General features: G+C 38.3%; 1 protein-coding gene across 3 annotated transcripts in view; it reads left to right on the plus strand.

Moving 5' to 3' along the window:
* The window catches only part of MYH15 (myosin heavy chain 15), a 92,338-nt gene that overhangs the window by 31,091 nt on the left and 36,285 nt on the right, over nt 1-24,962 (plus strand). For all 3 annotated transcript variants that reach the window (XM_072614059.1, XM_072614058.1, XM_072614060.1), the window contains 3 exons: nt 7,548-7,897; nt 12,470-12,594; nt 16,166-16,281. In XM_072614059.1, the coding sequence (XP_072470160.1) occupies nt 7,548-7,897; nt 12,470-12,594; nt 16,166-16,281 (591 nt within the window). The remainder of the gene's footprint in view (nt 1-7,547; nt 7,898-12,469; nt 12,595-16,165; nt 16,282-24,962) is intronic.

Here is a 24,962-nt window from a genome sequence, read left to right on the forward strand (position 1 = left end):
AACATGGCTTCTTATGCTTCCCTCCCAACCCAGCACCCCTCAAACATTTTGCACAGATTCAGCACTTGAATACTTAGCAATAAGTCAATCAAAAAACATTTAATCATTTACTCTATGTCAGACATCATGCTAAGTTCTGGGAGATAAAGAAAGGCAAGAAACAACCCCTATCCTTAAAGAGGTCATATCCTAAGAGGAGAGATGACATGTGGATAATAGGATACATACAAGATGTATACCAAGTAGATGGTAAAAAATCTTAGTAGGAATGGCAACTCTCAGTAGGAGTGGCCAAGTAAAGTCAGGGAGACTGGGGGAAGGCTCCTGAAGAGAGTAGAAGTGGAGCTCAGTCTTGAAGTCATTAGAACGTAGTGAGCTTCTTCAGGGCAGTGACTGTTTTTGCCCATATCTCCAGCACTTAACACAGTGCCTGTTATATAGTAAGTGTTTAATAAATGCTTACTGACTAACTGATTGAAGGAAGGCAGGAAGACTAAGAGGTAGATGTGAGGAGGAAAACCATTCTAAGTATAAGGGAGTGCTTATATAAAGGCGTGGATGGAAAATGGAGTGTAGTGTGCAAAGTATAGTAAGTAGGTCATTGTATGTGGATCACAGAGTATGTAGAGATCAAAGTGTAAGAACACTGAAAATGCCAGGTTATTAAGCATTTTAAATGCAAACAGAGGGAATAGAGGGCCACTGGAATTGATTGCATTGGATAGGTAACAGGGTCATACTTTGGCTTATGCAAAATCACTCTAGCAGCTGAATGGAGGATGGAAGAGAGTTGGGAAGAGACTTAAGGGAGACTAATTATGAGGTTACTGCAGTAATTCAGGTGAGAGGTCATGAGGGCTTGAGCTCAGGAAAAGGTTGTATAATGGGGGAGGAGATATATAGGAGACATGAAGGAAAGATTAACAAGATTTGGTAACAGACTATATATCTAGGGTGGATGTGAGCAAGGTGCTGAAAATGATACCCTGGTTGTGAGCCTCTGTGACTTTAAAGATAGTACTTCTGTTTTAAACTTACTGAGTCTGGGAAGACCAAAAAAGACAATTAGTGATGTAGGACTGTAACTCAAGAGAGAAACGAGGGCTGGATGTATGTGTGTGTGTAGGTGTATGTGTGTATATATGTATGTATATGTGTATATGTATTTATCCAGTCCTAGTACATATTCATATTATATTTATGTGTATATATACACACATATATATGTGTATGTATGTGTGTGCATATGTATATATATATATATATGTATATGTATATAATCTGCAAAGCATAACTGAACCCACTGGTGCTGATAATATTGCCAAGTGAGATGTAATAAAACAAAACCAAGAAGGTCCAGGGCAAGAATATTATCAAATGAAGATTCTCGACAAGGTAACTCTCAGATCCCTTGCAGACAGACATGCAGGAGCCTCTCTGTCCACTATAGTATTGGGTTTCAAGTTATTCCAGTGTGGTATAAATAGAACAATTTAGAACAAGAAGATATGGGTTTGAATCCAGACTTATTAGCTCTATAACTCTGGGCAAATCATTTAATATTGCTGAGTCTGGTTCCTCATGTAGGCTCCTCGAATAAGAATAATGTTGTCTTTGGTAACTCTTACACGGTTGTTTTGAAAAACCCCTTGTAAACATAAAAGTGCTGAATAGATTTTAATGGAGCTATGAGCTCATAACAATGAGAATAGCTCACATTTCTGTAACATTTTAAGGTTACAAAATGCTTTACATAGATAGTTTCCTTTGATCTTTATTGCACTCTAAGGTTGATTGTGCCCATTTTACAGATAAGGAAGCTAAGGCTCTAAGAGGCTAAGTGACTTCCTCAGAGTCACACAACTAGTCTGAGGCCGAATTGGAATTCAGCTTTTCTTGACTCCAAGTCCCAACACTATCAATTATGGCCTCAGTTGCCTCATTACAGTTCATTACAGTAGGAATATTCTCTTCGTGGATACAGACTGTCATGCACCCATGCATTCTCAACCTGAAGATAAGTTGTATAGAGGTCTATGTTCATCTATAGAGGGCAAATATTACTCTATAGAGGGTAAATATCTTTTATTCACAGAGTGCTTTTCATACATTAGCTCATTTGATCTATACATCCAAACATTATGAAATAGCTGCTATTATTATTCCTATCTGCCCAGTGTTGTCTTCCCAGGTCTTCCCCTGGGTCTTTGTGTGTTTCATGAATGACCAGTGTAATCTCAGCATGTCCCTCTGTCATCCCTCACTCTTGATGGCAAAACTGGTCCGTCCCCTTTTCCAGTCAAAAGTACATCATGAATGATGTTTTCTGTGCATGAGAAAGTGGCACCCCTATGTAACATGCTCAGTCTATTTATGTCTACCATGCATTTTCATATTGTTCTTGGACCACTTGCATATTTTAGTTCTTTGGGGGTCGTGTTTCATGGTTTGCAGTCATATAGCATCATCAGGAGAATATTCATGTTAAAAAGATGTACTTTGGCAGCAGGGAGCAGTTTGAGATCATTGAAAGAGCCATGCAATTTCCCAAATGTGATGCAGCCCCATCTCCTCATCCTATTCAAGTATGAACCCAGTTCATTGTCCATACTCACTTTTCGCCTAAAATATATGAACTGATCGAATAGCTCAATGTACTGTCCATCCAAATGCATTTCATGATCTGAAAAATATTCATTCTTCATCTACTTGATTTTTCCCTGCTTGTCAGTCTGTGTCAGCCTGTTTCTATGCTAGTCTCTTGAGTGGTTATGAAACTCACTAGGGTATCACTGTAGTATTCAATTCAATTAAATTCAGTGGGCATTTATTAAGTGCCTACAACGCACCATTAACTGTGTTAGGAACTGGAGATACAAAGACAAAAACAAAAATGTCCCCCTTCAGGAGCTTTTTGTACTGTTGAGAAGGAAGAAAATGCATGTTGAAAATTAAATGGAGATTTCTAGGGGAAGGGCAGAGATTTAATATGAGTGGCAATAGATTGGGGGTTCCAAAGGGCATGATGGAAGGTCAGGATAGATAGGGGATGAGAAGGATGAATAAGGCCATGGAAAGGAGAATCAACATAGGTAGTCTGCAACTCAGAATCCCAGGACTTTTGAGTGGAGCTCTACTGTTTCACAGTAGCAATATTGATTTGATTATGAATCTTGAACAAAATGTAGGAATTGAGAAACGTGGGCAGAGGGTTGTTATGTATATGGTGTGAGGAGGGCAGATGGTAAATTGGTGGTTCTGTATAATAGTCAAGGTGGGAGGCAGTGGAATACTGGTGCCTCACTGGATCTAGAGGGATATACCAAGATATAGTATAATCCCCACAGTACTGTATTATCTATGGCGAAGAATATTTGGAGAATCTCATCTGTGTAGAAAATCATTCTCTCCTTTGGACTCTGAGCAGAAAACACTTGTATCAAAAATGGTAAACACCTTTGCTGAGGATGTTATAAAACATCGCCTTGCTTGATTAATATTGCTACCTTGAGGAATCTAGAAACTGAACTCTCTTAATAGTTGAATTTATCAACCAATTTTATATGACTAACACACGCATGGGAGACATTTTATTGGAGAAATATATTTCTTACTGTATTTTACTCTCATGGATAACAAAAAAGCATTTGACTCATTGGCTTGTACATGTAGGCATTTAATACATGTTGGTTTAAATATAATAAAATGAATAGTGAAAACTTTATACATTTCAATCAGTTTTGTGGCTGCAAAATTGTGGTCTGTTATAGAGTATTATCTGTGAAAGTCTATGTCTTCCCTCTCATATAATAACAATCATATCTTGCCATGGTAATGAAGGATTGTTGTTTTTCAGTTGTTTTTCATCACATCCAACTCTTTGTGATCCCATTTGGGGTTTTCTTCGCAAAGATACAGGAATGGTTTGCCATTTCCTTCTCCAACTCATTTTACAGATGAAGAAACTGAGGCAAACAAAGTTAAACAGATAGTAAGTGTCTGAGGCCAGATATGAACTCACAAAGGTGAATCTTCTTTATTCCAGGCCCAGCACTTTATCCATTATGCCACCTAGCTCCCCACATCATCAAGGATTCCCTGACTATATGCTCAGGTCATTCTGATAATTTTACAACAATGAGATAGTAAGTCTGTGGGTCAGTAGCTAATTGAAATCTTCTTAATCATCTCTCTCTCTCTCTCTCTCTCTCTCTGTCTTTCCCTCTCTCTCTGTCTCTCTCTCTCTTATATTAACACTATCTGTTGATTTTTATAATGTTTTATAATCATCCTCTCTTTAAGGACTAAAACCAACCTTTAAGTGGCTTTAAAATTATGTTGCTTTCAACATGGATTTCCTTTGTATTTGATCAGGTATTTGCCGCTGGAGAATTGCTTAAAGGAAGTTAGGGATGTTTAGTCCAGAGAAGAGAAGGTATGACAACTACCTTCAAGTATTTACAAAGCTGTAACATGGAACTAGAATTACATTTATTTTACTTAATCCCGAAAGGAAACACTAAGAGCAGTGTGTAGAAGTTGCACAGCTGCCGATTGATAAAAGGACAAACTCCCTAACAATGCAAACTACCTAAAGGTTGCATAGTCACTTTCGGAGGTGGTAGGATCCCTTCCCACCTCAGTGATATGTTTTAAGCTAAGGTTGGGTGACCCCTTGGTAGATATAGTCCATTCATTTTTTTCCAACTTTATTTTTATGAATGCCATTTCCATTCTCCTCATATGGCATACCACATACCGAATTGTTAAAGTTCATAGATGGTGGTTCTACTGTAATCTGTGATATCGAGACCATCAATCAACCAGTATTTATTAAGCACCTACTGTGTGCCAGGTATTATGCCAAGTGATGAGATATAAAGACAAAAGCGAGATAGTCTTTGATTTAAGGAACTTAGAGTGTAGTCAAGGGAGAGGACATGTATATATAGAGATATCTACTGAATATCTGCAACATTGATTGAAGGTAATTTGAGAGAGAAGGCACTGGCAGCTGGTTGGGTTGGGGGTAAATAAATAAAGAAAGGCTTCAGATAAAAGGTATCATCAATTAGCTGAGCTTTGAAGGAAGTCAGAGACTTTTAGGTGAGCAGAAAGTGATTGCAGGCATGGATGCAACCAATGCAAAGGCATAGAGACAGAAGAATGGATCATATAACAATAAGGAGGCCAGTTTAGTCAGACCATGGTGGAGGTGAAGGGAAGTAAAGTATAAGGAGGATGGAAAGATAGGTCACAGCCAGGTTGCAAAAGGCCTCAGTCAATACAGACATCTTGGTTGGTCTATCGATTTCATTTCTATTTGTTCTCCTTTCTCTAATTTTGTTAATAAATGCTTTTTAGCTATGGGTTTCAAGCTAAGTTGTCTACATACCTTTTCCTCCTTCTTCAGGTCTCATTGCTGTTTTTTGAGACATTATTTCTTACAACCATAAGGCCATACAGTGTTGTATCATATATTGTCACAGTATATAATATTATATGCTTGTAGTATAATATCACACATTGCAAAATGTGCAGGGGTAATAATATTGTCTAATATATGAAACAATTTTATCATGTAATACATAATTACTTTATGTAATGCTGTTATGTAATATGTAAATATTATATAGTATAATAATATTATTTATTTTCATATGTGCGGTAGATAGAGAGCACTTGTCTTGGAGTCAAGAAGGTTCAGATATTTTACTGGCTGTATGTCACTTAGTCTTTTTTTGTCTCAGTTTCCTTAACTGTAAAATGGGCATAATAATAATACCTGTCTCCCAGGGTTGTTTTGAGGATCAAGTGAGATCACATTTGTAAAAGCACTTGGCACAATGCCTGGTTCTTTAAGGTGGTATATAAATGTCTATTACCTCCCCTCTCCTTCATATATTTAGAGTTGGAAGGGAATTTAGTTGTCATCAAATCCAACCCCTTTATTTTAAAGAGGAGGTTAAGAGATTAGATGATTTGCCCTGGATCATAAGAGTTATTGTCTAAGGTAAGGTCTTCAGGAGAAGATTAGATTTAAATTGAGTCTTGAAAGAAGAGAAAAAACTGAGAGGTGGATTTTAGGAAGGCAAATAATTCCAGGAGTGGGGAGACAACTAGTGCAAAAGCATGGGGAGGACAGGAGATTGAGTAGAGGGGAGTAAAACGTAAGAAGATTGGAAAGGCAAGAAGGAACAAGCTTATGAAGAACTTAAATACCAAACAGAAGACTTTTATTTGATCCTGGAGGCAATAGGGAGCTTCTGATGTTCTGTGAGCAGTAGAGTGACTTGGTGAGACCTAAGCTTTAGCAAATAATCTTGGCAGTTGAGTGGAGGATGGAGGGACAAGGCCGGGCCTGATGTGAAAAGAGATTTAACTGGGGTTGTGGCTGTGTGAGAGGAGAGAAGGGGATGTATTCAAGAGATGTTTAATAGAAAGAAGCAACAAGATTTGGCAATGGATTGAATATATATATGATGAGTAAGAGAAAGAAGTTGAGGTTGACACTGAGGTGTGAGCCTAGGTGACTGAGAAGATGGTGATGCCCTCAAAAGTAAAATGGAAGTTTGGAATAGGGTAGACTTTTGGGGAAAGATAATGAGTTCTGACTTGAACATGTTGTATAAATGTCTACTCTACAGGATATGTCCTAAAAGTATATCCCCAGTCCTGGTGGCAACTGGGTGGTGCAGTGAACAGAGTGCTGCCTCTGGACTCTAGCTTCCTGAATTCAAACCTGGCCTCAGACACTTATTAGATGTATGATCCTGGACAAGTCACTTAATCCTGTTTACCTCAGTCTCCTCATCTGTCAAATAAGTTGGAGAAAGAAATAACAAATCACCCCGGTATCTTTGCCAAGAAAACCCCAAGTGGGGTCATGATGAGTCAGATGTAACTGAAAAACAACTAAACAGTAACATACACACATACATACATTTATGTGTAGAAATGTGTGCGTGTTATGCGCTAAGTATACTGGTAGTAATACTAAGTATAACTGAAATATATGTGTGTACATTAATGCACATACATGTATATATATTATAAATAGCATTCTAAGTATATTGATAGTAATACTAAATATTACTGAAATATGTATGCATATATATGTATATTTACACAGTTTATATATGTACATATGCATCTATATGCATGTGCATATAAATACATTTATATACATACACATATATTTATGTATATATACATATGCACACATATATACATACACACACATATATAAATATATATAGCCCTCAAAACTGATAAAATATTTCAGAATGTTTGGATGATATCAGATTAGTGTAAGATTATAACTTTCCATTCTGTCTGTCTGTTTGTCTGTCTGTGTATCCATTCATCTATGTGTATATACATATATATGTATACATTCATGTATATATATGTATATATACACACACACATATATAAAATCATATGTCTGATCCCTCTTGCTAAGTATTTTACTATATTGATTCAAAGATAAAGTTTGATGGACTCTCTTAGTAGGGCTTCTTTTATCAACCCTTTCTTCTCCTTAGGAAGAAGCTAGCATTTTGCCTTCAGGCTGCTGGAGAGGCCATCCAGGAAGCCAAGGCCAAAAGCACCTCCTTTGAGAAGCTAAGGCAACGACTTCGCTTGGAGCTGGAAGATGTAGTGTCCGACCTGGAGGAGGTCCATTGTACAGCAGCCTTCCTCGATGAGAAGCAGAGGGACTTCGACAAAGTCCTTACTAACTGGAAGCAGAAGTATGATCACTCCCAAGCAGAGCTGGAAGCCTCTCAGATGGAGGCAGAAAGTATTAGCAAAGAGCTGTTTAAACTCAAACAAGCTTATGAAACGATTACAGTGAACCAGGAGGCTCTGAAAAGAGAAAACAAAAACCTCCATGGTAGGTTGAGCAGACCACAGAACTGGAGAAAACAACTTTGACACAGTGTTTATGTACTCCTGTAACTAGGACTCTGCCTTATGTTTGTGTAGTCCTTTGTGTTGCTACTTCAAGCACTGAGGAACTGGGTGTTGTAGACCAAAGTGATCTCAATAGGCTGGAACACTGGGTCAAGTAGAAGGTGATGTAATGAAGTAGAGATAAATGGGAAGTCTTTCTGCAACTTGATTTCAAAATAATCAGCTTCATAGATATGGGGAGATGGCAAGATGAAGGTTCATGGGAAAATATGTCAGGAGAGGTGTTATTTAATGGAATGAATATTCGATAAGAGTATCTTGTAGTTACAAGGATACTTAAGGTCACAGGGTCTGAGTTTGAATCCTAATTCTGTGGTTCATTACCTGTGTGACCACAAGCAAATCATTTAACCTCTCTGGGCCTCAGCTTCACCATCTATAAAAATGATACTGGACTAAATGATTGCTAATGTCTTTTCCAGCTTTAAATCTATGAACCACTGTATGACATGACAGCCAAAATACATGAATGTTATGTGATGTCAATGATGCCCAGAACATGGGAGGCTGTAGTCTCGCAGTATTCTGATGTAATCAGATTACATCTAGGATATTTTGTCAGTTCTGGATGCCACACTTGAATTTTATTTTAGCTTGTGAATCTAGTTTTTATTTTATTTTTAGTTTATGGAATAAAACATTTCTACAGTATAGTATAATACAAAATGATTGCACATGAAACTGCAAATCTACCACGTATAACTTGTTATTCCTTTTAAATATAAAGTTATCATGTAAATTTCTAAAGAGAAAGAAAAAAAGGGGGACCACATTTTAAGAGACCACTTTGATAAACGAGGGAGCATCTGGAGAGGGTCAATTCAGAAAACAGGGGGACCTTGCTATGGGAAAATCAGATGAAAGAACTAGAGATATTTAACCTGAAGAAGGAGTGACTTATCTGGGCACACTGACATTTATCTGTAGTCCCTAATGCTGGAAAGTCTGAGGCTGGTGGATTGCTTAGTTTCAGGAGTTCTGAGCTACAATAAGTCTAAAGCCGGTCAGGTTTCCACACTAATTCTGGCACCAGTATAGTGGATCCCCCAGGACTAGAGGACCTTTAGGCTGCCTAAGGAGGGATGAACTATTCCAGGTCAGAAAAAATAAAATGAAACAGGTTAAAGTTTTTGTATTGATCAATATTGGAGTTAGTCCCATGAATGACCACTATATTTCCAGCCTGGACAAGATAGAGAGACCCATTCTCACCCTAATGATAATAATAATAATAAAGACTTAATAAGGTTATGAATTCTGCCTGCAAATATTTAAAAGGTTGTCACTTTTAAAAGGGGGAGGTTCAACTTTTTCTGTTTGATCCAAGAACTCAGAACAATGGCTAGAAGTTGGAGAAAGGCAAATTTAGACTTGAAGTGGAAAAATATATTCCTAATCAGGACTACCCTAAAGTGGAATGGGCTGCTCCAGGAAACAGTATTTTCTCTTCCTCACTAGAGATATTCAGTCTAAAAGCAGATAACCATTCCTTGTGAGTGTTGCAATGTCAATTCCTAAATAAGTATAGTTTGGATTAGGTTGTCTCTTTAGTCTCTTCAGACCCTGAGATTCTGAGAAAAGAATTGTGAGGGAGATCTCAAATGAAAAAGTACATAAGAATACTTGAAAAAGATGAAGATGTGACTTTTCTACTCATCTAGCCTGTCTAGAAATGGAATCTCTGCATTGTTTCTAACATTTCAGAGAAGACTTCTCAATATTTTCGTGGTCCAAAAGTACTCTACTTCTTGTACAAAGTTTTAAAAACAGCTGGGGTCTGGGAAAGATTTACTAAACATGAAGTATACATGTGGGTATTCTGATAGAAATCTTGAAAACAAATCATAGAAAACCTATGGGTGTGTGGAGGAAGGAGATGAACTGAGAGCTAGTGGGGTGCAGTTAGAACTGCTAGAGTTTAGGATGGAGAATAAAGTGAGACCAGTAGTTTGACTAAGGGTGAGTTTGGCATATATGAGAGAGTATCAGGAGGTGAGAACCCTAGTGGTTTGTGCATGAATGTGGAGAAAGGGGAAAGAGTCTGTTTATGGTGGAGAGTATAAGAACCTTCACTGATTCATACTAGAATGCTTGGGTTCAAATGAATACATAGTACCTCAATGTGAATGGGAATAGGAAGGTGTTTGGGCAGTGTTCTATGCCCTACTATCTCCTCCCCACCTTACCCTCCATGCATTGATACAAGTATAAAAGTGATCATGATGAGCAAGTCTGTTTGGAATCTATACCTGATAGTGAATTTCTGAATTCCTTGTAGTATTCTCAAGGGAAGAGTATGCCTAAAGTACGAGGTATGAGTGAGTTAGCTTTAACTCTTCTTTCTAGCCAAAAGACATTTGAATGAAATGCCTGAAAGCCATATGCTTTGTGACCTAGTGACCTAAGAGTATTTAAAACCAGTGTTTGAAGATATTGTTAATGAAAATATGAGAAGGCCTTTTCAAATTATTTTTGCAGCTGAAATAGTGATACAATTATAGAAACTATAAGATCCTGTTCTATCTATAGTTTGTTGATTACAAAAAAAATGCACCTTTGACTTTGTAAAACAAAATTCAGTGTTTAAGGTTCTTTTCAAAGTGCCTGCTACCAAGACGTTACAATCATTAACACAAGTGAAAATAGAGTGTTAAATGATTGTCTCTGTCAATTTCAGGAGAGATATAAAATGGGGAGTTATAAGTTCACCAATGGTATTCTCCAGATTTCTCTGGAGATGGTAGATGCCTTATGCAAGGTGCAAATCAAAGAGAATTCCCTATGTATGGCAAGGTTCTCCAGATATTCCTGGTAGAAGATGATGTGCTGATTTCAATAAGCCCTTGAACAAAAGAATTCCTTCAATGAGATCCATGGTCACTTGAGAGCAACCTAGACATCTACACTGAAGATAGAGTGGAATAAAAAAATATATTACCCGTATATGCAAATATATACAACCCATTGAGTTAGTACATCATTATATACATTTTGGACAGGCACTGTAGATGACCTCAGTCCATGTGCTACCAGACAAGACCATGAGCTAGTCAAATTGTGAGGGTAAGGGATGAATAGACAGGCCAAGTATTGCACTGGGATCCCTGTAATGTTTTAAAAAAAACCTGAGAAAGGCCTCCAGTATGTTGAATAAATTTCCTATGGAGGACTTAATATGATAATAGCTAGCTTCCGTGTAGTACTTGAAAGTTCTGCAACACCCTTTATATACACTATCTCATTTGATCCTTCCAACAACCCTTTGAGGGAGGTTATTATCTTCATTTTGGAGATGAGGAAACAGAGTCAGTGGAGCTAAGTCACTTGCCCAGAATCACACAGTTAATAATGCCTGAAGAAGGATTTGAACTCAGGTCTTTCTGATTCCCAAGTCTAGTTCTCTATCCATTATGCCATCTAGCTACCTTACAGAAAAATATAAACAAGACACAAGATGACAAAGAAGGCTTGCTCTCTTCTAGTCATAAGAGTTCATGATAATGAATTCATAGCTCCCTTGCATGGTGGGGTACAGTTGATTTAGGAGTAGAAGCTACAAATTGTCCAGGTCAGAGTCTGTCCCTAATCCGCCAATCATAGTCAACCCTGTTCTAGAGAGAATGCGTATCACAGTATGTGACCCCAGTTAAGGCTTCTCATTACTGGACATTTAAATTGCACTTCTAAAGTATTTTGCAACCTCTTTAAGATTATAGACTCTTCTTTGCCATAGCCTTATGAGGGAATCCAGCATTTCCATCCTTCTTATTTTACAAAAGGATGAAATTTGGGCACAAACAATTTAAATGATGGACACAGAATCACCAAGCACAGGTCAGAAGGGCACAGCTGGTATTAGACCTTGAAGCACTACAGCCTGTAGCTAATTATCTGCTTCCAAAGTCACATTATCTTTCTGATGCCCCCTGGCTCACAATATAACTTTTATGTACTTGAGATTTTACGATGAGGCAAGATGACTGTAGCACTATCAGGCCGCTGAATTTCCAGCAGTGCTGGCTGCATCACCGTTCTGAAGGCTTGATTCTTTCCCTTTACATTCAGGATGATGCTAGCAATATAAGCTCATGCACTTAAAATTTAGAGGGGCTGTTGTCTACTCTACTCCTATCTTGGGCATCTCTAGCTTCTCCAGGGTTATGAGAGGATATAGACAAAGAAGGAATCTGTCTAAATCTATATTCCTTGTGGGTTTGTAGTAGCTGTGCATTCCGTGACTGTTGGATCCTCATAATAGGAGAACAGAGGAGCTGATGAGAGCTTCTTCTAAGATGCATATTCTCTGGCTGTAGTCCAGCCTGTCTGGATAAGCACCACTAAAAAGGAAGGGGAGAGAGAGGGAGGGGAGAGTGGAAAGGGAGGGGAAATTAGTGTTACAGAGTGTCACTATATATTAATGCTGTGTCTGTCTTAATGAAACTGAAGCTGGTACCCATCACTAACATGGTTTTTCTTCTTTCTGTCTCTTTAGAAGAAATCTCTGATCTGACAGACCAGATTAGGGAGGGAAACAAGAACCTGTGTGAGATGGAAAAGGTCAAGAGATTGGCTGAAAAGGAAAAATCAGAGGCCCAGGTGGCCCTAGAAAAAGCTGAGGTATGGGACACATAACCAAGCAAGGCTCTTCCTGCTGGCACCAAGAATAGTGGTGCTGAGTAAGACAGCTACTGTAATATGTGTGTTTCTACCTCTTTGAGTTCTTGATTTTAATGTAAGGTTCCCTCAAACATAGTCATTAGGTACTTATATATGCACTGGTCAATCATTATTAATTTTTATCCAATACTTTGTAAACTGTGAAATGCTAGTTAAACACTGGTGATATTCATTATTATTTACTAATATTAATTTAAAATAGCTGCTGTATCACACTTCACAATTTCCAAAAGCTGTTTTACATACATTATGACATTTGACTTTCATGTCAACACTCTAAGAAAGGAATCATTCAAAAAGACCCTGATGATGGGAACTATTGAAGGCAAAACGAGAAAGGGACAGCAGCGAATGAATTGGATAAATAGTGTCATGGAAGCAATAAACAGGAGCTTGTACAGACTTTGAGAGAGAGTGGAGGATAGAAGGGCCCAGTGTACTACAATTCCCTGGGGTCACAAAGAGTCAGATGCAACTAAAGGACTGAGTAAAGCAAGAAAATATAATGTAAAACCCTTTGTAAAACGGAAAAGGTTATTTAAATATCAGTTACTAGTATGAAAATTAAATATTAGCTAATAGGCAACATAGCATTTTGTAGCTGATAAAGAATTTTAGGTAATAATAATGTTTATAGTATACAAAAGACTTTATATGTTATTTCCTTTGTGCTTCATAACAACCTTCTAAGGTAGGTGACAAAGGTATCAATTTACTCATTTTAGAGGGGAGATTTGAACCCAGGTCTTCTGGAGCTAGTATAGAATTCTATCTACCATACTATGACATTAAGCTTCAAATTCAGACCTTTTGAATACTAAGAATATTTTCTTCCACTGAGCCATGTCGCCTTTTTCATTATTTCTTGATGTAGGTCTCGTGAAAAGAAAGCCTCTTACCTCTCCATTCCCCTTTTCCCCTTGGGTATTATCTGGGGATTAAAATGCTCTTCTCAGTATGCATGAGAAAGATGGAATAACAATTTACTAGATATATTCATTACCTTGTTAACAAGTTTCCTTTCCATTAAATTGTTCATTCTGTCTCGCCCTTAGAAAAAAGTACCTAGACAACTTGAAATATGTGCATTTGAGAAATAAATGCATTTTAAATGGTACCACACAGACTGTTTGAGAGTATAACAAAAGGAGTCAATTCACCAAAAAGCATATCCTATACTGAAGATGATTGTTTCAGAGGTCCTCACCTCTGAAGTTAAGATTCCTGCTTGAGAAAGACGTTTCACTTATTAAGTCTATGGATACAGAATTCATTCAAGAAACATCAATTTAGTGTTATCAATATGCAATGTAGTTACTGTAGTGACATCAGAGAAATGACTCGCACCATTGGCAGAGATACAAAAATGAAAAACATGGTTCCTTCCTTAAAAGAGCTTGAAATCCATTAGACCACCTCACAGATAAGTGGAAATCATTAGTCAGTCTTGCCTCCCTTTCATCTACAAACATTTGAGGTCCTTTAGATTACTAGTTGTAGTTGTTATTTATCCTTCCTTCTCGAAGAAGACCATGCCATCAAGGAGGTGATGCCATGACTTACAAGTGAATTGAATTTAAGTGAGGCCTCTCTCTCTCCTCTTGAGCCATCTGGGTTCAGTGGCCAGATACAGATCAGGATGACTGGAGATGGCCCTGATTACTAGTAGAGCACATCTGATAAGAGGAAGAACTGTCCTTGATAAAATGGTGTTAGGCTGAAAGAAATAAGAAGACAATTAAAAGGCAGTCCTTTCTTTCAAGAAGATTATAATCTGGGGCAGCCAGGTAGTGCAGTGAAGAGAGCACCCCTGGAGTCAGGAGGACCTAAGGTCAATTCTAGACTCAGACACTTGACACTTACTAGCTATGTGACCTTGGGCAAGTCACTTAACCCTGACTACCTCACCGATCCCCCTCCAAAACACACCAAAAAACCCATTGTAATCTAATTAGAGGAGTTTGAACCTGGAAAAGAAGGAACTATGAAGACAATTTTATTATTTATTCTAATGTAAGACATTTGCACTGGAAAAGAGGTTCTTGGAGAAAATACTTCGATCCAAAGGAGTATATAAAAAATGGTGGAAATTTCATACACTGTGATTGGCTTCAAGGGAAGAGTTTGGGTCAGAAGTATCAGATCCCCTTATAAGCTGTTCTTATTAGCCTAATAAGATGTCTTACCCATGACTCTTGTATTTCTTGAATCATTTGTTACCACTAGATGGCATTATTCTCTGCCCATATGTATTTGATTCCAACTTTGGCCATATTCATGAAAGCTTCATCAACATAGGCTCCATCAATTTGTACAACTGGCTTATTTCTTTTTCTGGGTAAACCTTTATGGGAAACCTTATCAGAAACATTCTGAAAAACTCAAACTAAATTGTTATCCTAGGTCACCTTCTCTAGCTCTTTTATTAAATTTTTTTTCCAGTGAATTCTGCAGGGTTAGAGGTTATACAGTTTCCCCTGCAGGAGTTACATGGGCTCACTCTGAGGAAACAGTCATCTAATGTTGGGATATTTTTTAGCTTGTTTCCCTTTGATTGAGGGGGAGAGATTAGAAATCAGGGTGGTAGGAGGTGAGCATGACTAAAATTCCCATTTCTTCCCACTGTCTATTTTTAAAATATCCACCAGTGCTTACCACATAGCAAAATCAACATTACTATTTTCATAAGTGTCCTGCTCTTTAAAATAGCAGTTTTGGCATTGGAAGGGACTGATGAGATCACGTCATTATATTTAATGAGAAAACTGAGGCATGCTAAAGTTAAGGGTCTTGGTCAAGGTCATACCACTATTAGTAACAGAGGGGAGAAGAGAATTTAAACCTCCTGACTCCCTAATTCAAAACTCTACTACACTTTACTATCTCCCTTCCTCAGTCAAGCAACACATTAGTGATTTCATAATCTTGCTTCTGAGAATCTATTTCTAAGAATCTACTGAATGACTTCATGAACTTCTCAATGATTTTATGTTTGGGTTTTACCTTTCATGTATATATCACCTCATCCTAGGGATTTCCTACTGTTGGATTTCTCAAAAAAATCCAAGCTTTAAGGCTCTACTATAACTATTTTTTTCTTTATCCTATTTTTAAATACCTTAAAAAGTTTAATTGTTGAATAGCAGCTAGAATGAGAATGGATGTCAAAGGTTACAGAGTAGACCAGACTGCTAGATTATCTCTGATCTTGCTCAGATCCCTGAAAAAGCTTAGTTAAATCGCGACATTTTTTTCCTAGGAACTCCAAAAAGTCCTTTGTTCTCAAGTGAATGTACTCTTAAGTAAAATACAAACTTTATGAGAGCTGGGACTGTCCCTTTTCCGTACTTGTATTATTAGCACCTATCACAGTTTTGGAGATACAGTAAATATTTAATAAATGTTGGCTAATTGACTGATCAATGATATGGATCTTCCATCAAAATAAAAGAAGTCAGTTTCTGAGTTTGGTTGTCTAAAAATAGGTTCAGTTTGATGTATTTGATTTCAGGGAGTCCTGGAACGTGAAGAGAGCAAAATCCTTCATTTTCAATTTGAAGTGTTGGAGGCTAAAGTGGAACTTGAAAGGAAACTTGTAGAGAAAGAAGAAGAAATTAAAAACTTGAGGTATTTAAGACTGATATAATGAGTAGTGATTATGTATTTCCTTCATTAGCTTTAACCAGACTGAACTCGTTATGTCTTTATAGTCACACTGTTCTTCTTTCTCTCATTTAGCAGATCATTGAATATACTAACCCAGAATCTCTGAATGGCCAAAGAATCCTCTCAGCTGTTGTGTGTGTGTGTGTGTGTGTGTGTGTGTGTGTGTGTGTGTGTGTGTGTGTGTAGATAAGACAGGAGGGAGAGAGGGAGGAAGGAAGGGAGAGAAGAAGAGAGAGAAGATAGAGAGAGAGGAGAGAGAGAGAAGAGAGAGAAGAGAAAGAGAGAGAGAGGGAGAGGGAAAGAAATAGTTGGCTCTGAGTCACAGCTACTAGGCTGAACATCTGTTTTGTGTATAGTCTTCTATATAATCTGCTTTTATTTAGTTTTTTAGTGGTGGTGCTGGTGATAGTGGTGGTGGGAGGATGAACTTCTTTTCATGTGTTGCACTCTTTCCACCCTGAGATTGTAAGGGAGTGACCTTGTCTACAATTTCCATGATAACTACTCACAAGTCACACTACATTCCTTTACCTATAGTTAAATGTTTAATAAACCAATGATTCTTGAAGGGGGTGCTATAGCACCATGAGTGTGCCATGTGTTTCACTAGATATTCTGTGAAATTTTGGATAGTCCAGATTTTAAACATTATAAACAATTTGGGTTAATATAAAGTTTATTTATCCAACATACATAATATGGCACATATAGTATTCACAAAATTAACAAAACTTGCCTGATATGGAAGTTTATCATATATTCCAAGTATATATATCATCATCATAATTATATTATATAGCACAAGTATAATACATGATTCAAATTTGATGCTTACTACATTAAACTTGAACTTATGAAGGACTAAACAAAATGGCTTAATTTCTTGAAGAGAAGTCACCTTCCTTCTCTGGGTTCTGGGCATTTTTTGTGAAATGTTTTCCCTCCTCATCTATGACTCTTTGCTTCCTTGGTTTCTTTCAAGTCTCAGCTAAAACCCTTTCCCAGTCCCTCTTAATTCTGTTGCCTTGCCTCTGGTCATTTCCTGTTTATTCTATATATACCTTGTTTATACGTAGTTGTTTGCATATGGTCTCCCCCATTAAATTATGAGCTCATTAAGGCCTGGTACTGTCATTGGCTTCTTTTGGTATTCCCAGGGCTTAGCACAGTGCTTGGCACATAGTATGCCAAGGATAAGGAATCTGTGCTCCTCTAGGTCCTTAAGTGCAGCCCTTTGACCAAATCCGAACTAAGGATTTGCTCTGTAAAACTTAGACTCAGTCAAAAGGCCACATCTGGGGATCTAGAAGACCATATGTGACTTTGGGGCTTCAAGTTCCCCACCCCTGTACTAGGCACTTAATACATGCTTGTGTCAACTAATAGATGAACGTGCATGTTTCCCAATTCTCCTGTGGTGATGCTCACTTCAACATTTCGATTGCTATGATTCCTCATGGGAGAAAAATTTTTTCCCATTAATTTATTATTTTGGAGAATCACTGAAGTAAATGTTAGCTGATTAACACCAACTTTAAAGTAAGAAAGACAAATCTTTCCCTCCCCTCCCCCCACCCCCCTTCCACGATTCAGTTGTGGCAACAAAAGGACTTTTATTTACCCTACATACTGCTCTTCCCCAGGGACCCATTGCCTGCTTTACAGCATCCACTTGCATTGGTGTGAAGGAAGAAATTTAAGTGACTTTTTGAATCTCTGCTGAAGCAGTATTAGCTAAGTAGTCAGGACAATGAATTTAAAAACTGAACCAAGGGAAGAATCCACATGCCTTAGTGCCACCCATCGCACACTGAAGATGTTGAATATGCCATTTCTCAGTCCCTCGGTTAAATGAAGAGGATAAAAGGAGCCCTTTGCCTGTCTCTGAAGGGGGTAATGAAGATCAGTGAATCTGTTTACAAAGCCCTTCAAGCCTTATAGATGAAAAGTACTATTAGAAATACGAGGAATTTGTTATTATATTTTCTCTGATTTGAAGGAACAGATCAAAAAGCGTTTATTCAGTTTACTCTGTGCCAATCAATGGGCTAAGGGTCAGGTATATAAATAGAAAAGCAAGTCAGTCCTCATTCTTAAGGAGCTATACTTCCCAGCTGCATGGCCTTGGTCAAGTCATTTAACCTCTGTTGTCCTCAGTTTCTTCATCTGTAAAATGAGGATAGCAATAGCACCTTACCTCCCACTCCTATGATGAAGACCAAATGACATAGTAATTATAAAGCACTTAGCACAGTGGCTTACATATAATGAGCAGTATGTAAATGTTAGCTATTGTTGTTGTGTACAGGTGGTTTCAGCCCTGAGGCCAATGAAAAGCACCTTGCCCCCCCCATCCCCCCTATCAGTCCTTTGGCAGTAAGGACTTTGGCAGTAAGAACTTTCTTTTCTGTGTTTTCTGTGGTTTGACCTGCACCACCTGCAGAGACAGTTGCCAGGTTGCATTTTTGCAAGCATTACCTCAGAGGATCAGGATTATGAAAGCAGGGGTGGGACATAACGTTTGGTGGTCAAAGGGCACTGCTGTCCCCTAGACTTTTGGTCTTACCTGCCAGTTTGTAGCAGTTGATCTCCAGTTGGTGGTGGTGGTAATGGAGGATGTAGTAAGCCCCTTCTTCACAAAGGTAGATGATCTGAGGGCATTTCTCTTCCACAGGCTCTCAGGGTCTGAAAGCAGAGGGTGCTTGAGAAGGTTTGACCCTCCTGGCACATGCCAGCTCCTGTTTCTCCCTTGTGGTGTTTTGTATCTCCAGCTAGACTGGCTTGACTGCTTTATTGCTGGTCATTGTTCAGTAGTCAGTCTTGGTGGTAGGAATACTGAGCCAGTTCTCCACAGGGGTTACTCCCTTGCATGATGCTGGAAGCAGCAAAGGCAGTCTGAGGACAGGGATACTGCTATTCCTGGGTTACTTGGGGTTATGGTATACAAACATACCTAAGGAATGCATATGTATGCTTTCAATCTTTGCCTCAATTGTCCCCCCCCACCCCAGGGCAGCTAGGTGGTGCAGTGGATAGAACACCAGTGCAGGAGTCAGAAGGACCTGAGTTCAAATCTCACCTCAGACATTTGGCACCCACTAGCTGTGTGACCTTGGGCAAGTCACTTAACCCCAATTGCCTCATCCTAGGTCATCTCCAGTCATCCTGATGAATATCTGGTCACTGGATTCAGATGGCTCTGGAGGAGTGAAACTGGTGACCTGCACAGCCCTCCCTCACTCTAAACAAAGTCAAGTGCAAGTCATGTCATCATTTCTCTGATGGCATGGTCTTCTTCGGCAATGAAGGATGAACACAATACAAGACAGTTGTCCCCTCCATTGTTAGAAAGAATGCGTCTTCCATGGGCAAAAGAAGAGAGAAATTCAAGTCTGCTGGTCAGCTGTCAGAGTTACTCCTCATATGTTTGGAAAATATTTTTAAAAATAAAAGGAAAGAGACACTTTTTATAAATTCAAAACCATTCAAATATATTCTGTAATTGGCTCATTTCTATAGTCCATTGTCAGATGAAACTCCCACTTGGGTCAAGTTTTTAATGAGGATGTCAAACAAAATTCAGCTGTACTTCATGCTTCAGGTTACCTATGTCCTAGTATATGGAAACTTGAGCCTAAACAATGAACTGTAGTGAATGATTCATTTTTCTTTCTAAGGCCCTATGTCAATGTCCAAATGGACTTTCTTGATGAAAGGCAGAAACACTAGGACTCAAGAGCTGCCCTACTTTGAGGAGGAGGAAAATAAATGCCTTCTTGCGCAGTTAAATAAAATGATTTCAGGTAGTGTCAAATGAATACCTATAAATAAACTCAGTCAAGGAAAAATGAATCCTCAGAGAGGCTGTATCTCATCAGGCACATGTGAGTGGTATGGAACAATTTGCCAGTTATTATAATCTTAGTGCAAAAGGAAGCAGTAGATCTAAACAGCTATCTAACAGTTTGGAGAAGAAAGTACCAAAGGCTGGGCATGAGAAATGAAAGAGCTGAACCAAGGGGAGGCCAGAGAGTGGTGGCTGAGCTGTTCAAGGATTTTAGTCAATTATTCATAACAACTGTAATAATAGATACATTCAGAACAGACATAGAATGTCTCCATAGCCCATCCCTGCTCCGTGTGGTTGTGGGCAGTGGCCACATGGCTCTGCTCCTAGAATACAACAATGGCAAAGTTTATGCTATTGTGTGTGGTATGTGATAGCATCTAAGTCATGGTAGGTCATGCATAGAAGGGACCGGGGAGGTTTGGGCTGGATTCCAGGAGCAGATATTAAAGGTATCTCCAAATGGGAGGGGATGATAAGCATTAAATCAAAGAAACCAACATCCAACAAGATAGAATATCTAAAGCTGGTTAGCAGTAAATAGATCCACAGGCATTCAGTTCAATCCACATTTATTCATGTGTAGAGTATTGTTCCAGTGGGAGAGATGCAAAGATAAATCCCTGTCCTCATGGGGCTTATTGTCATTTGGACATATATAATTTTCCTTTACTATAATACAAAATAATATGAAAATGCAGAAGAGTAAAGAAAGACTTCAGAAGTTCTGGGAAAGGGATAAGATCATCAACTAGGGAAGTCGATGAAGGCTTCAAGAGAGAGCTGACATTTGTGTGCCAGGCCTTAGAGCAGTGGTATCAACTTGTACAGAAACAGGGGCCATAAGAATCCCTATAGGACGCATACTGACTCAGTTTTGAAATGTAAAGTTACCTATGTTTTCTCATATTTTCACTTATTTTGTTAATTGTTTCCTAATCATATTTTGCATTTTTGATTCAGACAGCATGTGGGAGTGTTGTGGGTATGTGTTTGACACCTCTGTTTTAGAGGATTGCTAGGCTATAAAGGCTTATCAAGTATAGGTAACAGAATGAGCAAAGGCAGAGAAGTGGGAAAGCACAGAATGTGCATGTGGAGGATACAAACAATCCAGTTAAGCTGAAATATAGCTTATATGGAGTAAATGAGTTTGAGTTAAGGCGGAAAAGTAGGTTGCCAGATTCTGGGGCCCTCAAATACCAAGCTAAGAGTTTGAACTTCTCTCAATAGGCTACAAAGAGCTCTTGGAACTTTTTTAGAAGTGATAAGGGACCAGTCAGGGGTAGGGAACCTGTGGTTCTTGGGTACAGCCTTTTGACTGAGTCCAAGTTTTACAGAACAAATCCTTTTATTAAGGGGATTTGTTCTGTCAAGTTTGGATTCAGTCAAAGGGCTGCACTTGAGGACCTAGGGGACTTCATGTGGCCTCAAGGCCACAGGTTCCCCACCCCTGGACCAGTTCTATACCTAAGAATGCCTAGAATTTTAGGGTTGAAAGTGCCTTCCCTCACCCAATCTTCTTTCTTCATGAACATCTCAGAGTTGTTTAATTTCTTCTAACTCATTATTTTTATAACTATGTGTATAAACATTTGAACATTTAAATTCTTATTTATTCCATTTCTGTGGAACATGGCAGTTTTTTTTTAAAAGAAAATATCACGTAGTAATTTCTTATCATGCCCCAGATCTGTTGCTTAAAAAAAATCCGGAAAAAGAAGAAAGGAATTTCAGAAGTTATCTATCCCACCCAAACCTGAGTAGTCATCCCTTCAACATCATCTCTGGCAAGTGGTCATTTATTCTTTATTTGAAGTGATAGGGAACCATGCAGTAATAGGGAACCCATTTCTTCTCAAAGCACCCCATCCCACTTTTGAGCTATTCAGATGACTAGGGGTGTAATTTCCTTACATCCAGCTAAAATCTGTCTCTACAGGTTTTACCATTTGCTTCTAGTTCCAGGTCAAACAGAACATGCCTAATATTTCTTCCAGACAATAGACTTATATTTGAATATAGCTGTTATGGTCTACTCCCCAAAAAGCTTCTCTTCTCCATACTAAACATCCCTAGTTCTTAAGATGGTAAGATCTTTGGGCAAGAAGCAACCTTTGGGGTCATTGAGACTGAGTACATAATTTTACAGGTAAAGAAACTGAGATTTGGGGCAGTAAAAGACTGTTGCACAATCCCTCAGATAATAAGCACCAAAAATGGGAGTTAAGCTCAACTTGTAACTACTCAGAATGTTACGTTCTTTTTCTCCTGACATAGTTCTTTGATCCAGTCCTCAGCCCCTCTAGTCCCTTCAACATCCTAAAAGCGCATATCCTAGCTTGCTAAAGTTCTTCCCAAAACACAAGGACCCATAATATAGTACTTTCTATGTGTTCAGTGCAACAGGCACATCAATCTCCTTGTTCTCAATGCTATACTTCCCTTGATGCACTCTAAGGCTGTGTGAACTTTCTTACCTGCTAACTCATACATTTGACTCATGCCAAGTTTACAGCCAACCAAGATCCTTTTCACACAAAGTGATGTAAATTCATATACTTAGGTTAACAACAAAAAAAGAGATGTTACTATTATTTATCCTACTTAATTTTGCCTTATTAGATTTAATCCATTGGTCAAATATGAATCTTGATTCTTTCATCCAACATCCTTTGTTACATCTACAAATCTGATCGTAATGATAGCTAACATCTGTATGCAAGTTAACACTAAGGCAAAGTGCTTTACTTGTAGTATTTCATTTGGTTATCACCACCCTGCTATCCTCTCCATTTTACAGATAAGGAAACTGAGATTGAGAGGTTAAGTGACTTGATAAGAATGCTACCTATTCCTTCTTCCAAATTATTGGTGAAAGTGCTGCAAAAATCCAAGCATATATCTCTGGGGCACTTCTCTAGAGCACCTCCTTCAGATTGACATCTATCAGTTATTGGTATTTGACTCTTTGGGTCTAATCCAATGCAAGCAACATTATTAAGTATGTACTAGGTACTACTCTTACTAGTACCTAATGCTATACCTACTGGTAGCTGCTAGATTCTGGAAGACAATGATTAAATGAAATATAGTCTTTGCCCCAAAGGAGTTCATGTTCTACAGGGGTGATTCAACATGTAAATACAATAATTTGCATGATAATTTAAGGCCATTCAACCTAATCTACCTAACAACTGTTCTCTAGAACAGTTTGTTTCAGTATTGTCTAAGAGAATATCATAGAATTTGTTTCAGTATTGTCTAAGAGAATATCATAGGGGGCAAACATATTTTAGTAAGGCACTTGACAATGTCTGTGGCATTTCCCTGATCTACCAGTCCAAATCCTCTCCAAAAGGGGATGGAGGGATGACTTCTTCTTAATGCAGATATGCTCTTTCTGAGCTGTTGAGGCTTTTTTACATATGTAGTTATGAACTATACTTTCAATATCGTATTCTCTCATTTCTCCAGGGAATGTCAAGCTCTCTAGCCTATAGTTTGCAAACTCTACCTCCTTCCCTCTTTTGAAAATTGGAATGACTCTTACCCATCTCGAATCCTGCATCACTTCTCCTGTTCACCACAATGTTTCAGACATGAAAGATAGTGGTTAAATAATCATATGTGTCTGTTCTTTCTGTTCCCTGGGGTATAGTTTGTCCAAGCCTAGTGATTTGAGAACCATGATCCTGAGGTAATTTTCTGTTTCAATTTCAGCTGCCTCTATACTTATCTCATCTGGAGACCTAGTGGTGATGCTAATGTTGGCTAGCTGGTTGGGTAGTAAGTGTATAGGTAGACACATTTCTCTGACACCCTAACCTGGGGAATTTCAACCTTTCCTTAACATGATTTCCTGAAGTCTTATGATCACTGTCACTCATATGTAGTTACTGCTAATAGTGAAAGTTTGGTTGCCAGATGAATTCTCCTTTCTCCTAGAAACCTCTGCTAGTCTCAGAGAAGGGGATATAGTCTTAATAGTCTGCTTAGAATCAATCAATTAAATCTTAGACATCGACCAGAAGAAAGAGCAACAATGTATCTGTTAGGAAGCTCTAGCTACTAACACATGAATGTAGCTGACTTAACTTGTTAATTAGGTGAATGATGGGTCTTCTGCAAATCTCAGTCACATCCTCCAAATCCCAACTAAACCAAACTAAACCAAATCAAAGGAGAAGAGAAATTGCATATCTGGTTGAGAACTGTGCTCCTTGTGTGGTATATTAATAACAGAGTCCCAAAAGGCCATTTAGTAGAGCTTAGTTGGTTAAAAAGATGAGTTCTGACTACTTTATTTGTTTAAGCTTTAATGTTTGAGCTGTCAAATAATTGTATTTATTTTGATATGATGATGGATATTTACTTTTATTTTTCCATTTGATATTGGATTTGGGCCTATCTTCATTCATTTACCCCCTCTAGTTGTGGGAACATTTCAGGTAAAGGAACTTTCTAGCTTTCCACAAGTTTCTAGAACTTTCTGAGTCATGTGGTGGAGCATAGATGAAGTAGATTTTTTTTTTTAGGTTTCTTTGTTCAATGACTTTAGATTTATCCTGAAACAACCATCACTGAAATAATAGCTAGTATTTATGCTTTGTGGTTATCAAAGTGCTTGGTACTCACACCTCATCAGCACCCTCTACTCCCTGGGACCCCTCTGAATAGAGGGTGGATTAGAAATCTCCCTCCCAAACTCTGACTTAAGTTGCCAGGCCAGGCAACTCTTCATTTCTCATCCAACTTCACTTCTTTGGACTTTTTCATTATGCCCTTAAACTGG

Source organism: Notamacropus eugenii, chromosome 5, assembly GCF_028372415.1.
Source record: "Notamacropus eugenii isolate mMacEug1 chromosome 5, mMacEug1.pri_v2, whole genome shotgun sequence".
Taxonomy (NCBI): Eukaryota; Metazoa; Chordata; class Mammalia; order Diprotodontia; family Macropodidae; genus Notamacropus; species Notamacropus eugenii.